Raw genomic sequence first — 16,640 nt, forward strand, 5'->3', positions numbered from 1 at the left:
CGCTGTAACAAACGATCACCAGGAGGCTGCGTGCGCAGCAGGCGCGCATGGGTGGGCGGGGCTGTGTGCACAGTGAGGCACATGCTGGTGTGCGGGGACTCCGGGGAGTCTCCCGCGGCATCGGCCTCACAGGGTGGGACTCCGGGACTCGACTCGAGGGAGTCTCGCACAGCGCCAGTGGGGGCTTGATGCTGCGTCCCTGCGGGCGCCTGCAGCTCTGAGTCTCAAACGATTTCAAGGCGCGCGTGGGTGGGCGGGGTTGCATGCGTGGCAAGGTGCATACAGGTGGGCGGGGACTTGACTGGGTCTGGCAGTGCCGGCGGGACTTGATGCTGCATCCCCGTGGGCGCCGGCCCAGACTCTGACAGGAGGGAGGAGGCAGCCAATACCCACACTCAGGACTTGACTCTGAGTCTCACGGCGCCGGCGGGACTTGACGCTGTGTCCCTGCAGGCTATAAATTTATATATTATTTTCATATACATTTTACTAATTTTCTTTCATCTCTGATACTTCTATTATAGAGAAAGGGCAAATAGCAATATTAAAATATTTCCTCTAATTATTCCCTTTTAATGTGCACGAATTTTGTGCACCGGGCCATTAGTCCTACATAATAAAAGGGTAATATGCAAATCGACCGAACAGTGGAACAACCAGTAGCTATGATGCGCACTGACCACCAGGGGGCAGACACTCAATGCAGGAGCTGCCAGCCAACCTCTCGGTCCCTTACCCTGGCCGGCAGACTCTGATCGCCCAATGGGGAATGGGGAACCAGGGTGAGTGGCGACAGACGCAGGTGGCACCAGGCCAAGGCCCCCACCCCACTGGTCACCCCACACACAGAGAGTGACCCGTGGCAGGGGGTGGGGCCAGTGAGTGGGTGGAACGGCCAACCTCTTGGTCCCTACCCCCAGCCGGCAGGCTCTGATCACCCGATGGCGAAAGGGGAACCTGGGGTGGGTGGTGGCGGGGAGCAGGGCCAGCTGTCAGCAGCCAGGGAAGATGGCCCTGATCGCCGGCCAGGCCTAGGGACCGTACTCGTGCACGAATTTCGTGCACCAGGCCTCTAGTACTCATATAACATTCACTCTGCACCAAGCCCTTTTCTAAATTTTTTAGTTCTATCAACTATTTAAATCTTTCCAACAATCTGATACTTTGGATTATCTTATTCTCATCAGCTGAAGCTACTGCCTCAGAGCTAAGACCTGGCTTAGGCACCCCAGAAGAATTGTGCACTGGGGACTGGCTGTGACCTCTGGTGAGGGGGCAAAGCCTCTCTGAGAGAGTGTAAGCAAAGGGGACTACAACTCCCAGCAGGCTCTGTGTCACCATTGGACTTCAATAACGAGTATGCCCCAGGGCCGTCCTCCTTAACCTATTTCTCCTGGCAAGGTGCTTTGCATAGGAATATGCTTTAGTGTCAATTTTGCTTGCCAGAAATTCCCTATAAAAACCAAGAGACCTATGCAAGTAAACATTTGTGAGCATCGTGGATAAGAGGTGTTTGGATCCTCGCTTCTCCATCTGATAGCTTGAAGATTCAGTGTCCTCATCTCTGAAATGGGGATACTGTATTCCTAGGAGTTGCAGCATTCAGTTGTGAGGATTAAAAGCTGGATATATATTGGTAAATGTCAGTTCTTCTAGTATCTCCTCCTCCCCTTATGCCAAAGGGTTTTATCAAAGCATTTTATCTCCATAGCTACCCTATGAGGTTAAGTTAGTCCTTTTCAGAAGGGGAAACTAACACCAGGAGAGGTTCAAGTCTCTTGCCTGAAGTCATACAGCAAAGAAAGTAGTGAAGGAGGACTCCAACCCAGAAAATGACAATGAAGAGTTGAGTCCACCTTAGGAGCCCAAATGCTTCCCCCTTGCTACCTGATGCTTTAAGCAGTGATGGGCAACCTTTTGAGCTTGGTGTGTCAAACTTTGCCAAAAAACTGAGCATAACTCGGGTAGTGTGTCACTTTGAGGAAAAAACTATAACTCCAAGACTCTAGTCGCTAATGTTTCATCCTCAGGAGCAGCAAATGTTTCATCTTCGGCATGCGGCCGCGTGTCATCAGAAATGGCTACGTGTGTCAGTGCTGACACGCGTGTCATAGGTTCGCCATCACTGCTTTATAGTGACCCAAAGTCCAGGGCAAATAGTTTCTCCTCTCCTCAAGGTAAACCTGAATCATGTGATACATAGAATTACCCACTGAGTGGCCAGATTATTATGATCTCTGAACACATAATAATCTGGCCACTCAATGTATATCCTATCTAATAAAAGAGAAACATGCAAATTGACCATACCTCCGCTACGCCCACAAGCCACGCCCACCAGCCAATCAGGAGTACACAAATTAACCCAACCAAGATGGCGGCAGCCACGGACCTGGAGCAAGCAGGAGGCTTGGGTTGCCCTCGGCAATGGAGGAAGCCAAGCTTCCCACCTGCCCTGGCCTGCCCTAGCCTCTGCTCAAGGCTACAAAGTTTCAATTATAGAAGATAAATAAATCCCAACAAAGATGGCAGTGGCCATGGAGCTGGAGCAAGCAGGAGGCTTGGGTTGCCCCTGGTGATGGAGGAAGCCAAGCTTCCTGCCCACCCTGGCCTCCGCTCAAGGCTACAAAGTTTTAATTATAGAAAATAAATAAATCCCAGATACCTGCTTCCAGCCGGCCCTGGCCTATGCTTGGGTGGCCAGGGGGCGTGGCCAGCCTGCAAACCACCACAGACCCCTCGCCCAGGCCACCCCATGCCCAAGGGAACCCCCACCCTGATCCGGGACATCCTTCTGGGCAAACCTGCCAGCCCCAACTCATGCACCAGGACTCTATCCTATCTAATAAAAGAGTAATATGCAAATTGACTGTCACTCCAACACACAAGATGGCTGCCCCCATGTGGTCAAAGATGGCTGCCACAAGATGGCCAGCAGGGGAGGACAGTTGGGAGGGACCAGGCCTGCAAGGGAGGGCAGTTGGGGGCGACTGGGCCTGCAGGGAAGGGCAGTTGGGGGGAACCCAGGCCTGCAGGGGAGGGCAGTTGGGGGGTGACCAGACCAGCAGGGGAGAGCAGTTAGGGGCAATGAGGCTGGCAGGGGAGATCAGTTAGGGGTGACCGGGTTGGCAGGGGAGGGCAGTTGGGGGGACCAGGCCTGCAAGGGAGGGCAGTTAGGGGCAATCGGGCTGGCAGGGGAGCAGTTAGGCATCAATCAGGTTGGCAGGGGAGTGGTTATGGGGTGATCAGGCTGGCAGGCAGAAGCGGTTAGGGGCAATCAGAAAGGCAGGCAGGCGAGCAGTTGTGAGCCAGCAATCCTGGATTGTGAGAGGGATGTCCAACTGCCCGTTTAGGCCCAATCCTACCAGGATCGGCCTAAACGGGCAGTCGGACATCCCTTGAGGGGTCCCAGATTGAAGAGGGTGCAGGCTGGGCTGAGGGACACCACCCCCCCCATGCACGAATTTCATGCACCGGGCCTCTAGTCCTATATAATAAAAGGCTAATATGCAAGTTGTTCCCTAGACAGGAGTTCAACCAGCAGGCAGGCCAGCCAACCACCCATGTCTCCTCCCCCTTGCCAGGCTGGCCGGCCCCCACCCATGCACGAATTCATGCACCGGGCCTCTAATTAGTATATATATATATACTAGAGGCCCGATGCACGAAATTCGTGCACGGAGGGGGGTTGTCCCTCAGCCCAGCCTGTACCCTCTCCAATATGGGACCCCTCAAGGGATGTCCGACTGCCCATTTAAATGGGCAGTCGGACATCCCTTTCACAATCCAGGATGGCTGGCTCCCAACTGCTTGCCTGTCTGCCTTCCTGATTGCCCCTAACCGCTTCGGCCTGTCAGCCTGATCACCCCTAACCACTCTGCTGCCAGCCTGTTTGCCCCCAACTTCCCTCCTCTGCCGGCCTGGTCACCCCTAACTGCTCTCTCCTGCAGGGTTGATCACCTCCAACTGCCCTCCCTTGCAGGCTTGGTCCCTCTCAACTGCCCTCCCTTGCAGGCTGGGTGCCTCCCTACTGCCCTCTCCTGCTGGCCATCTTGTGGTGGCCATCTTGTGTCCACATGGGGGCAGGATCTTTGACCACATGGGGGCAGCGATATTGTGTGTTGCAGTAATGATCAATCTGCATATTACTCTTTTATTAGATAGGATAGAGGCCTGGTACAGGGGTGGGGGCCAGCTGGTTTGCCCTGAAGGGTGTCCAGGATCAGGGTGGGGTTCCCTTGGGGCATGGGGCGGCCTGAGCGAGGGGCCTGTGGTGGTTTGCAGGCCGGCCATGCCCCCTGGCGACCCAAGCGGAGGCCCTGGTATCTGGAATTTATTTTCCTTCTACAATTGAAACTTTGTAGCCTGAAGCAGAGCCAAGCCTGCTGTTCCCTCCAGGGCGGCAGCCATTTCTGTGGCAGTTAATTCACCTTCTACAATTGAAACTTTGTTGCCTTAAGCGGGTGGGCCCGGCCAGGGTGTGCTGAAAGCTTTGCTTCCCCTGTTGCCGGCGGCAACCCTGGCCTGCTCTCTCAAGCTCCATTCTGCCGCCATTTCTTTGAATTCGTTTACCTTCTATAATTGAAACTTTGTAGCTTGAGTGGAGGCTTAGGCCTGGCCAGGGCAGGCAGAAAACTTGGCTTCCTCTGTTACCTAGGAAACCTTGCTCTCTGTGGCTGTAGCCATCTTGGTTTGGGTTAATTTGCATACTCGCTCTGATTGGATGGTGGGCGTGGCTTGTGGGTGTGTTGGAGGTATGGTCAATTTGCATATTTGTCTATTATTAGATAGGATATATATATGTATGTGTATATATGTATATATATGTATGTGTATGTGTATATGTATGTATATATGTACACACACACACACACACACAGAGTGGTCAGATTATTATGCGTTCAGAGATCTTAATAACCTGGCCACTCAGTGTGTGTGTGTGTGTGTGTGTGTGTGTGTGTGTGTGTAAATCTAATATGCAAAGTGTCCCCTCGGGAGTTTGACCGACCAGGAATCCGATCGCTCGTTATGATGTGCACTGACCACCAGGGAGCGGCGTGGAATGAAGGAAGGCCCCGGCCGGTGGCCGGCAGCTGCTAGGGACCCTACCTGTGCACAAATTTTGTGCACTGGGCCTCCAGTGTCTAGATAATTGTGTGTGGCCAGGCTGGGAAGGACATACACATGGCACTCTGAGAATCAAATTCACAGGGCAATGCTGGCTGTGAGACCTGAAGAGTGGGAACAGCATAGTCCAAGGCCCTGAGGAGGGAGAGGACATGTGTTCCAGAGGCCTTGAAAAGGGCCAGTGTAACAGGAGAGATACAGCAAGTCTCAGAGGTGCAGGCAGTGCCATGTAGGGGGGGAAAAGTGAGGTTCCCAGGGTACCAATGTTAGGAAGGCACTCACTCACAGGGTCATGCAAGTACAGAGCTAGGACCTCAGAGTGAAAGCCTCCTTAAATTTGGGGCCTTAGACTAAGGTGACCAGACGGCCCGCTTTTGGCGGGACAGTCCCGATTTTTAACAATTTGTCCAGCGTCCCGCGGCGTTTTAAAAAAGTCCCAATTTTTGGAAAGAATGCACAACAAGCTAGGGAACGGCAGGAGAACAGGAAGGGAATGTACGGTTTTTGGCGGCCTTGTGGCTATTTAGCCAGGATATGAGTTTTATATTATTTTTGTTAATTTTATAATGTTAAACTTTAATAATAACAAATAGTTGTTGAGAACTGATTATCGAGAACTGCTTATCAAAGTTCGCATTGTTGATCAGTTGTTAGCATTCGACCACCATTGTTTGGACTTAATGAACAATGGCATTTTTGGCGATTGGCAACGACGAAAACATTTTGTAACCTTCTCTCAGACGATACACATCGTACTGCGTGCTAGTAAGCTAGTTAAAAAAGTGATGTCATTACAAATCAGCTATTCAGATAATTTAGGTAAGTTATTTATTTATTTCATAAATACATAAATTTTCTTGAATTTAGCAGACAGCACTCGTATTATTTATATTTTATAGTGGCGGCAAAACATCTAGCGCCGGCCTTGAAAGTGACACTTACAACTTACGTTATGGCAAATTCAGAGGAAAAATAATACAAGTTAGTATTGTTATTATTTAGAAAGAAATATAGGATTAAAATAATTTTTAAAATATAGTTACTTTATAACAATCAAATTAATTTAATTTATAAACTAACAATAAAATCTGTTCATGTAATTATGTACCTACTTACTGTGTTTTTAAGCAATATGTATATAATAATTTACAATATAATTTTAAATTTTTTTTTTTAGATTTTTAACATGAGTAAGAAAAGAGGATGCAAATTCAATGATGATCTAAGAAGTGAATTTCCTTTTATTAAAAAAACCAAAAGCGATTACAATATAGACCAAATTTTTAATCAAGACACACCCACCCCCCCACCCCACCCCCGGGCCGAAACCGGTTTGGCTCAGTGGGTTTGGCTCAGTGGATAGAGCGTCGGCCTTCGGACTCAAGGGTCCCAGGTTCGATTCTGGTCAAGGGCATGTACCTTGGTTGCGGGCACATCCCCAGTAGGGGGTGTGCAAGAGGCAGCTGATCGATGTTTCTCTCTCATTGATGTTTCTAACTCTCTATCCCTCTCTCTTCCTCTCTGTAAAAAATCAATAAAATATATATATTTTTAAAAAGAACCCCCCCCTGGTCAATGGTGTCCCGCTTTACCAATGTTAAAATCTGGTCACCTTACCTTAGACACCTCATTGGCCCCATACCGGTCCTATGTGTGGGGTTGTGGATAGGGTAGCCATCCCTCCTGGTTTGCCTTGGAGAATCCTGGTTTATTCTTGTTGTCCTGACAAGATTATACTAGGCCCCCTTTCATTCTGATGATTGTCCTTGTTGGATGATTATTCTATGGTCGCTCAATTTGTAGAGTCTGTATTTTTATCCCAAGGGAGTGGTGAATCACTGAAACTTTTAGCAGAAGGGTTTCTGAGCAAACTCTGGTGCGATATAGAGAATGGACCACAGTGGCAGGAATAACAACTGCTGAGGTCACCCGAGTGGAAGACAAGGGCAACCTACCCTAAGCAGGAAAGGTGGATGGGGTTGAGAAATGCTCAGGAAGCACTGCTGTCAGCACAAGGTGATGAACTGGATGTGCTGAGTAAGGACTTACAGCTTTCTTGTTCCTCCGTGCTTCCTCTGCCAGCGTTAGGTGTATGACCTTGAAGCAGTCCCTTCACTTCTCACATCCTGTTTTCACAACCACATAAGGCCTCTCAGAACATTTACAGTAATGGTGGAGCTGTATCACCAGGGCCTGCAAACAAACCGTTTTCTCTGCCTCCTCCTCCTTCAGACCTACTTCTCATCATTCAAGTTCCCTTGAAATGTGACCACGTTAGGAGTCTGACCACCCTGCTGCCCCTTCCCTGGTTTACTCTCTATCCTATCATAATTATGTTCTTTCCTATTTACTTTGTTTCCGTCTAGAATGTAACCCCCTAAGAGCAGGGACTTGCTTCTCCAGGGATGTATATCCAACCCCAGCACCAAGCACAGTGGTAGATGCTTATTTAATTGTTTGGATGAACGAACGAACGAACGAATGAATGAATGAATGAATGCTTTCCCTGCCACCTTAAATGGCCTTAAATCATTTAGCTGCACACCCTACAAGCCTCCTCTGGCGCGGGAGCATCTACTTTGGAAGCAAGACGACCTGGCCTGGGTTCAAACCCTGACTCATTTACTAAACAGCTGAGTGTAGATAAATCGCTTAACCCCTCTCAGCTTCATTTTTCACATTAATGCCCACCTGGTAGAGATGCTGTGAGGATGCAACCACATAGCAAAGTGCCCGGAGCGAAAAGGAGCTTTTTTACAGCTTTCGTTTCTTCTTTTTCTTTTACAATCGCGCCTTCCCAAACGGATCACCCTGCCTTTCTCACCGAGCACCTCAGCACCTGCTTCGCACCCGAGCCCGGAGGGACGCGCAGGTGGCCGGGCCATCGCGCACGCACACACTGTCCTCTCTCTACAGCGGCGGGGGAGCTTCCCCGCGTCGGTCGCGTGGTCCGCAGAGCCGGCGTCAGCGGCGGCGGCTGCGCGTTCGCTCACGCCTGCGCAGAAGCGCCCGGGAACGGGCGGGGGGTGAAGAAGGGGCCGGCCTTCGAGCGACAGCGACGCAAGATGGCAGCCACCACGGGCTCGGGTGAGCAGGGGCGCCGGGCCCGGCCGGCTGGGGGACCGCGGGCTCGGGCCGGGGTTCAGGGGCTCGCAAAGGCCATTGCAGTGTGACCAGGGCCTCTGCGCGGAATCGGTCCGCCGGGCTCCGCGGCGGCGACCCGGCCGGCCTGAGCGGGGAGGAGGAGCAGGCGGCGGCCGGAAGCACGGGCGGGGGCCCGAGGGGCCTGTGGGCGGCGCGGTGAGGCCCAGAAGCTCCCCGGGGCGGCGTGAGGGCCCCGCAGAGAGGAAGGGCCGGGCCCTGTGGCGCTGCTGCGCGGCCGGAGCGGACGAATGGGGAGCCCTGAGGCACTCCTGAGGAGTTGGGGCCGGCGGCTCTTTGGGGGAGATCGAGGGGTTCACTAGAGGAGGAGAGGCTCCCCAAGGCGGATGGAAGTCCTTTATTGAGTGCCGTGGGTCCGGGGGGAAGGGGAGCCTTGGGATGCCCGTTTGGCTGGGTCTGGATGGGAAGGTCTGGATGGATGGGCGGAGGAAACGGGAAGCGGAGGGGTAATTGAAAGGATCTCCCATTGGCCACGGGGACGGCTCCAGGGTTAGTTCCTGGGATGGGGTTAGCCGAGGAAATCTCTAATTAGAAAAGGGGAGCCTTGGGCCGGCTGCTTCTGCGGGGTTTGAGGGCGATGAGTGCGGGGGGAGAGCTCTCAGATTCCTGAGGGTGCTGGTTGGTGCGGCCGCTAGGGAAAGGACGCCGTCATTGCCAGCCCCTGCTTGGGGACACGGATCTTAGCTTTTAGGAGGCAGGCTAGAGCTGGGAAGGACATACACAGGGCACTCCGGCGGGGCACTAGCTGGAAACTTGCTATATTGGGTGGGAAATAGGTGAATTGGGAGCCCCAAAGGCGTCTGGTTGGGTGGGGGTGGAGGGGTCGACTGAGGGAGGCCTATGCAGAGTGGGTGAGAGTGGGAAACGGCCAGGTTTCAGAGTTGTTTCTTTGGGAGAGAAAGCATCTCCTCCTTTAATTGGGTGAGGGAAGCAACCCCTAGAAGTGTCTGTTTCGTGGAGCCTGGCACCCCTTTCCACTCCTGTGGACATTGGTAGCGGACGTGTGGGTTCAGGTCAGAAGTTCCCCGTATGCCGGATGGTCATGGAGAGAGAGAGGGACCAATGAGATGCGGATTATTGGGTGACTGCTCCGGGGAAGGAAGCTGGGCCACAGGGAGTGAGGGGGCTCCACCTTGGGGGAGGGGCGTTCCTCCAGTCCCTAGTAGGTTAAGAGAAGCAGCACTTATTCTGAGACTGGATTCCCTGCTCTACACACTAATGTGGGCCTGAGAATGAAAATCCTACAGGTCTGTTTCAGACCTAACATCCCGCAGCTGGACATTAGGGGATTGACCCAGACTGGCCTTCCTGAGGAGGAGGGGTGAGGATTGGCTGGTGAAGCACCAGAGGGGCTGATAAGACAAGAGAATCGGATTCTTGGAAGTGCAGGATTTGGGGGTGACAGTGAAGTGTACCCTGAAGTGCCGGCCAGTGAAGTTGGCCAAGGAGGTCCTCCCAGGTAAGGGTGAGCTCTGATGGAGGAAGTAAACAGGTCTACTAGCCTGGGTACTGAAATCCTCTGGCTATTTCAGGCCACACAGCAGCAGCACTGTTAGAAGAGGGTTGATGACCTAAAATGCACAGGGTACCCTAGCTGGTTTGGCTCAGTGGATAGAGCGTTGGCCTTCGGACTGGAGGGTCCCAGGTTTGATTCTGGTCGGGGGCACATGTCTGGGTTGCAGGCTCGATCCCCAATGGGGGGTGTGCAGGAGGCAGCCAATCAATGATTCTCATCATTGATGTTTCTGTCTCTCTCTCTCTCCCTCTCCCTTCCTCTCTGAAATCAATAAAAAATAATTTTTTTACAAAATGCACAGGGTGAGGGAAGTTCATCTTTCCAGGATGTTGTTCCTCTGGTAACCCACGGTGTCATCTTTGTCTGATTGTTGGGTGGGAAAGAAGGAAATGGATGTAGGGGATCTGACTAAAGTGACCTACCACAAGTTACCATTTATACTTAAGTAGCAGGGTCTTCCTAGAGGTTAGAGGAGACCGTACAATCTTCATAGATTTTGGTTTCAGTCGGAACAGTGCTGAGTCAATTCATTTACCAAGATACTGCCACAGACACTGTCAGAAGAGAGAGGCTGAGTCAGGCCAGACTCCTGTGGAAAACTTCTCACCAGAGTAACACCCCTGCCAGGTTGCTATGCACTGGGTCAAAGCGGGGTACCTGTAGCAGCCAGCATTATGGTGGTATTGCATCTCAGCCCTATTGTCAGCCACTTGGGCTACCTGCAATTTGTAACAGCTACTTAATTCTAACTTCTTGATGCCCTGCCAGTGAAGAGTGGTTTGTAAATGCAATGGTGGTCAGATAAAGCAATGTCAGCCGCTGTCTAGAGGAATTACAGGAGCACTTGGCATGGTTTAGATCAGCCGTCGCCAGCCGGTGGTCCATGAGGTCCAAAAGGTTGGCGACTGCTGGGTTAGATAACATGGATAGAGGTGCCTTAAAGTGAGTTTCCCCAAACTCCTTTATCTGTTTATACAACAAGCCTGCTATGTCTCATGAATAGTGAACAAGATAGGCATAGCCCGTGTCCTTGAGGAGCTTCTAGTCTAGTCAGGGAGAAGGCCAGGAAGGAGTAAATAATAAAGACAATTTCAGATAGCAGTAAATACCAGGAAGGAGGTTGTATGATGTGATAAAGGGTGTCTGGAGAGGTGATCAGGGAAGACTTCTCTGAGGGAAGGCATTTGAACTGAGACAGATGATGGCAGGAGCCAACCCTACAGCATGTGTCACAGGCAGGAGGAGGAGACAGTGAGTGCAAAGGCACTGTGGCAGGATCAAGCTTGGCATGTTGAGATAAACAAATAAATAAATAAATGCCTTAGTGTACAAGGGAAGCTATTAAGGATGGTGAGTTGGAGAACTGTAGCTTTGGATTTTATTCATTGTAAAGAGAAACCATTGAAAAAGTGCCTGGTATGAAGTAGGCATTCAGTAAATATTTGTTGAATGAATGAATGAATGAGTAAAGAGTCTGAAAAAGAGGGATGGCAAGATCTGATCTGTGCCCCTAGGCAATGAGAGGAGTGCAGAGTGCTAAGAGTGGAAGCAGAAGGATTTTAATTGGGTTAACTAAAATGAGTGTACCCTCTTTGCTTTCTGATCCTGAGAAGTCTTTGAGGTGTGGTCAGGGGCTCTGAGGCCTTCCTTAGTCAGGTTTAGAACAGGCCCCTCCATTAATCTGCTCCTGGTTGCCAGGAAACAGCTGTGAAACCTTTGAGTTCCTGTGAGGGCTGAACTTAGTTTTTTATGGTCACTGCTTTCACACTTGGCTACAACACCTTCCCACCTCCCTTGGTTTTGCAGGGTGTGATTTCTGCATAGATGCTAGAGGGTGGGATTGGGAAAAGCCCACTAGAATCCCTCCAAATGCCTTTGTTGTGACAGGTGCCTTGTCCAGGATTGCAGGACCTTATACAGTAGCTCTTGGCTGCCAGGTCCTTTTTCTCACCCAGTACCCCACAGGCTTCCCTGACAGATAACCAGAAACTGGATGCCAGAAGGGTAAGCCCTGGCTGGGCATGATTTTAAATTTGCATACATTGACATGGCCTCATACACCCACTCAGCTTATGAAAATTTAACCATATGGGCCGTGGAGGTTAAGTAATCTTCCATTCCATTCAAGGGTGTTCCCCAGAGAGAGGCGGCGATGAAAACCTGTAGGCTCTTAGTTGGTCTTGTTCCCGAGTGTCTCATTGTGTGAGCATTTTGTTGTGCCTGTTGTAGCTAAGTGCCTTTTGTACAACATGAGCCTTGCATTCAAGAACGCTGCTTCATATATTGCTCAGCTGAAGAAACAGCAATCTGTTGCAGCTGTGAAGGGGGGAACGCTTTGCTGGGCCAGTACAACCTATTGCTCTCCTTAGGGATTGCCAAGGTTAATTTTGATGATCATTATTTTCCCCTTCACAGTAACTTGAAAACCACCCTTTCCCTCCACCGCCACATTTTCTTTCTTTCACCTGAGTGTTGCTCTACAGTAATTTGATAAAAGTGGAATACAAAATGTGAGGTCAGGAATCCTCTGTTTAATTTTGAAAAACCCCAGTGAAATACAGCACATTGGTGAAGTAAATATTTTAACACTTCTATATTTTGTATAGTGCTTTAGAGTTTTCCAAGCACTTTGATTTACCTGCTGTGTCATCTCATCCAACTCTCCACAACCCAGTAAGCTAACCAAGGGAGGTTTTGGCCCCATAGTATGAACTGAGGGAGATTGGTGGCTGGCTGAGGGAGCAGTGTGATACTCGGACTAGAGCCTAGGAGTTTTGACTTCAGTTTCCTCCGCCCCCTGCTTCAGTACCTTAGGAAGGAAGCAGAAAGGCTTGGGTTGGGCATATTCTCTTCCTAGGTTTTGGAATGGTTAAGCTTGGTGAACAGGGTTACAGCTTTCATGAGAAGCATCTGCCACCGGTAGCAGGAACCCTTTTTTAATCCCATTCTGAGTAATGTGAAGTTTATTTCTAAAGAAGCTTTTGATTATACCTTATACTCAATAATTTATACTCGTTGGGCTTGGGACCCCCTCATATCATGTACAAAGTAGGTTCTAGTCTTCATTTATATGCAAGCCCTTCAGACTTCTCTCTAAGCTGCACTTCTAAGGCTTACTATGTGCTAGATACTGTATTAAATACATTATCTCATTTCTCAGAGCAAGCCTTTGAGGCAGGTAACTGTTGTGAAGGTGAGGAAACTGAGCTCAGAACCAGTGACTTGCAGAGCCAGGGTACAGAACCACGACACACGCTCTTGGCTGTATTATCATTCCTCTAGTCCCCATTGCCTGTTCTTCAGCTAGGCATCTCAAGTTCCTTCAGCCATTGGCACGCTTGTTGACATTTCTGCCTTGGCTGATTAGTTTTTCATGGATAGGTAGTAATGACTGTCACACAGGATTCTTTCCTCATCCTCACATTCTCTCCATCACAAGCCCAGTAGGTGTGACCAGACAACAGATGCCAAATCCTCCTCTTCTCCATCTCCATTATTGTCATTCTTGTCCAACCAGAACCATCTTTCATAGAATTTGCCTAGAAGACTGCAGAAGCCTCCTGTTTCCAGTCTTGCCCTTCTCCAGTACATTCTTCATAGAGAAGGCAGAATGATCCATATAACAGAAACTGCCGCGCCCCTGCAGAAAGCTTTTCCCATTGCACTTAGAATAAAATCAATTTTTTCTCCAAGGCCCACAAACCCTTCTGTGGTCTTGGTCTTGCCTGCTCCCTGACCTCACGTGATGTTACACACCTCTGCTTTTGCTCTTCTCCTTTTGGGAATGAATGTTCTGCCAGCATATCTTCACATGACTAACTGCTTCTTATTCTTCAGGTCTTAATTTTTCAGAAAGGCCGTCTCTGACCACCTCATTCAATAGTCTTGGTCAAAGTGCTTAACTTTATCTGAAGTTTCATTTGTTTTTCTTGAATATTTTCTGTGCCTTTCTACTAAGGTGAGATTCTGCCTTGTTCTCTGCTAGTCCCTGGCATTCAGCATTGTCCCTGACATATAGTAGGTCCTTCATAAATATTGAAGTTACAGTAAATTAATCCAGGTCTTACCTTGATATATAAACTTGACATATTTGAAGAAACAATATGTCTGATAGGGCAGAAGCAAATGTGGCTGTTCAGCCTTTCAAAAAGGACAGCTCTTATCTTGATTAGTTGGTATTTATAAAGCAACTTGAGCATAGAATTAACTCTGTCCTCTCCTTCCCTTACTGTCCTGACGCTTCCCACGTCTAATTCTTTGTCTCCACCCTATTAGAGAAAATCTAATCTTTGGCCTTGGTCTCCCTAGCAGCAAAAAAACCACCGGGTTTTGTCATCAGCCGATTGTTGTCACATTGTCTTGATTGTAAAGAATGATTGCCACTATTTCTTCCTCTTAGGTCAGTGGTTCTCAAACTAGTGTGCATCTTGATCAGCTTGCTGAGCCCCACCCTCCGAGTTTCACATTTAATAGTTCTGTGGTGTAGTATAGTGGTCTGGTGTGTGGCCTGAAATTTTGCATTTCTAGCAAGTTCCCAGATGATGCTATAGAAAAGGAGAGAAAAAATATGCTTCTGGGCAGGCACTAACTAAGTAGCTAGACTGCACTTGCCAGTTACTCAGAAGTAGAAGTTAACTTCCCTAACTTTATATCTAACTTCAGGAACATTGAATCTATGTACACCTTCCAGGCCTCCTTATTTTCCAACCAGACTCCTAGCTCAATGCACTGTCTTTCCTGACTGGGCAACCAAACCAGTTTTAATTAGCAGCTTTCTTTTCAGTAGAAACCTCTGAGGCTCTGCCATTTTAAATCAAGACCCAGGTCAGGCCAAGGTTTTTCTAATCTTGTTATGCTGTAATAGCTGCTGCTTTGTGATCATACTTTTCCTAAAAGATGTTTCAAAATCCTTTTTGTACCAGAAATATTTTTTTTCACTTGGTACTTATATATTTTTTAATTCTTTATTGTTTAAAATATTACATAAGTCTCCTTTTTCCCTCATTGACCTCTCCCTGGCCCTTCCCATCCCCCAGCACATGCCCTCCCCCTCCCCCCGCTACTGTCTGTGTCCATGGGTTATGCTTATATGTATGCATACAAGTCCTTTGGTTGTTCTCTTACCTCCCTATCCCTCCCCTGCCTTTCCTCTGAGGTTGGATGGTCTGTTTGATGCTTCTATGTCTCTGGATCTATTTTTGTTCATCAGTTTATGTTGTTCATTGTACCAGAAATATTTTAATATGTTGTGAGTTTCAAATTGCTGCATTAAATGTTTTACTATGACATGGTGTAAGACCCTATCAAATATTCATGCTTTTTCAACCTAGTTGTCATATTTTCTTTGTAATATCCTGCAGCTGCTGACTTTTCAGTTTATATTTAGCCAAGAGAATAACTGGCTGACTTTTGATACTGACACAGATCCAGAAAAAAATCCTTCTTGAAAGAAGAATTCTGAAGTAACAGGAACAAATGTTTGCTTTTTAAAAAAATCTTGGATTGCTATATTATAGCATATAGCACCTTGGTGAAGTTATCTTAACATTTTCATGGTTAACTTTTTAATAGTTAAGATTGACAATAGTCCATGTTTACATCCTCTGTATTGTCACTTGAAGCTATTTCTCCAGCTGCCTTTTAGGAGTCAGGTTCACACATTAATGTTAGGAATCTTAAAATTTAGGTTGATTCAATGGATTAAAGAGCTGTAGGAAGAAAAATAGGTTAGAATATTCTTGAGGTTTCTGATGTGATAAGCTTCTGGGTGTTTTTGTTGTTTTTTTTTTTTGCATATGTGGATTTAATTTTTTAATATAGTCACAAATCTTTTGTTAAAATTAATATATTATAATTTTGAGCTTATACTCTATCTACATTTGGGATGAGATGAAGTCTTCACTTGTGACTGATATACTAGTACTCACAAGGTCTACAGGATCTCTGAATTCCACTAATATTTGATTTATGTCCCTGGAGTACCTCTAAAATTCTAGACCTAGGATGTGGTTGGGCCATTTGGAGTAAAATGCTCTTACATGCAGTTTCTAAATGGTTTGGGATATCAGTAGCATACTAGCATATGTATCCTATTAAACAAAGTTTATTTTATAGTGAAGAATCGTTTGTTTTACAGTTTGTTTCCCTAAAAGTCTCAAGCACACTTCAGTAAAAAAATAAAACTGAAAACTAAAAAAATTACAAGAAAACTAGTTATCGAGTAATAGTTATCTCAAAATAGAAAACAGTATCAGAGTCCAACATTTTGTCCACAATAGACCATATTAGAGTTTACAGTAGGAACGGAAGAGATACTGTTTAATCAGGAAAACATTTATTGAGTACCATTATATGCCAGGCAGCATACCAGATTCTGGGGAGGCAGGATTGAATGAGTCACAGCTCTAACTTAAGAAGCTCAGAGAGTGAGTCAGACAATAAAAAAGAAAGAAAATAAAACTTAAAAGAAAGAGAACAGCATAGAAATTAGGTAAAGGTATATGGGGGAGGGAGGGCTCTGAGAGGACCTCTGCAGACTGCCTGGCTTCTAACTTAAGATTTGTGTTTCTTTTTGAGATCATTAAATTCAAAATTTAATGGATAACTTTTCTTGGGCTATTTAAATTCCATACTAAGCCCCTCTGGCGATATTTATAATGTTAGACTTCCTTTTAATAGTACTCTGAATGTTTCCCTGCTGTATTTTTAGAAATAAAGAATTAGAATTTTGTGACATTGAGCATCATTCATTCTGAAATAATACAGCAAGCTAACACCCAGCATTTGAGTGCATATTCAGCAAAGCACTCTTCAAGTTGGAAAGTCAGCAGTATAC

At 47.7% G+C, this 16,640-nt stretch overlaps 1 protein-coding gene across 2 annotated transcripts in view; it reads left to right on the forward strand.

Annotated features, from left to right (window-relative positions):
- Window positions 1-8,134: 8,134 nt before the first annotated feature.
- UBE2V1 (ubiquitin conjugating enzyme E2 V1) overlaps window positions 8,135-16,640 on the forward strand; it is a 33,607-nt gene continuing 25,101 nt past the window's right edge. For both annotated transcript variants that reach the window (XR_008557819.1, XM_008141173.3), the window contains exon 1: window positions 8,135-8,214. Coding sequence is in view for 1 of the 2 variants with exons in the window: in XM_008141173.3 (XP_008139395.2) it covers window positions 8,193-8,214 (22 nt within the window). In the remaining variant the exon portion in view is untranslated. The remainder of the gene's footprint in view (window positions 8,215-16,640) is intronic.

This window comes from Eptesicus fuscus, chromosome 12, assembly GCF_027574615.1.
Source record: "Eptesicus fuscus isolate TK198812 chromosome 12, DD_ASM_mEF_20220401, whole genome shotgun sequence".
Taxonomy (NCBI): Eukaryota; Metazoa; Chordata; class Mammalia; order Chiroptera; family Vespertilionidae; genus Eptesicus; species Eptesicus fuscus.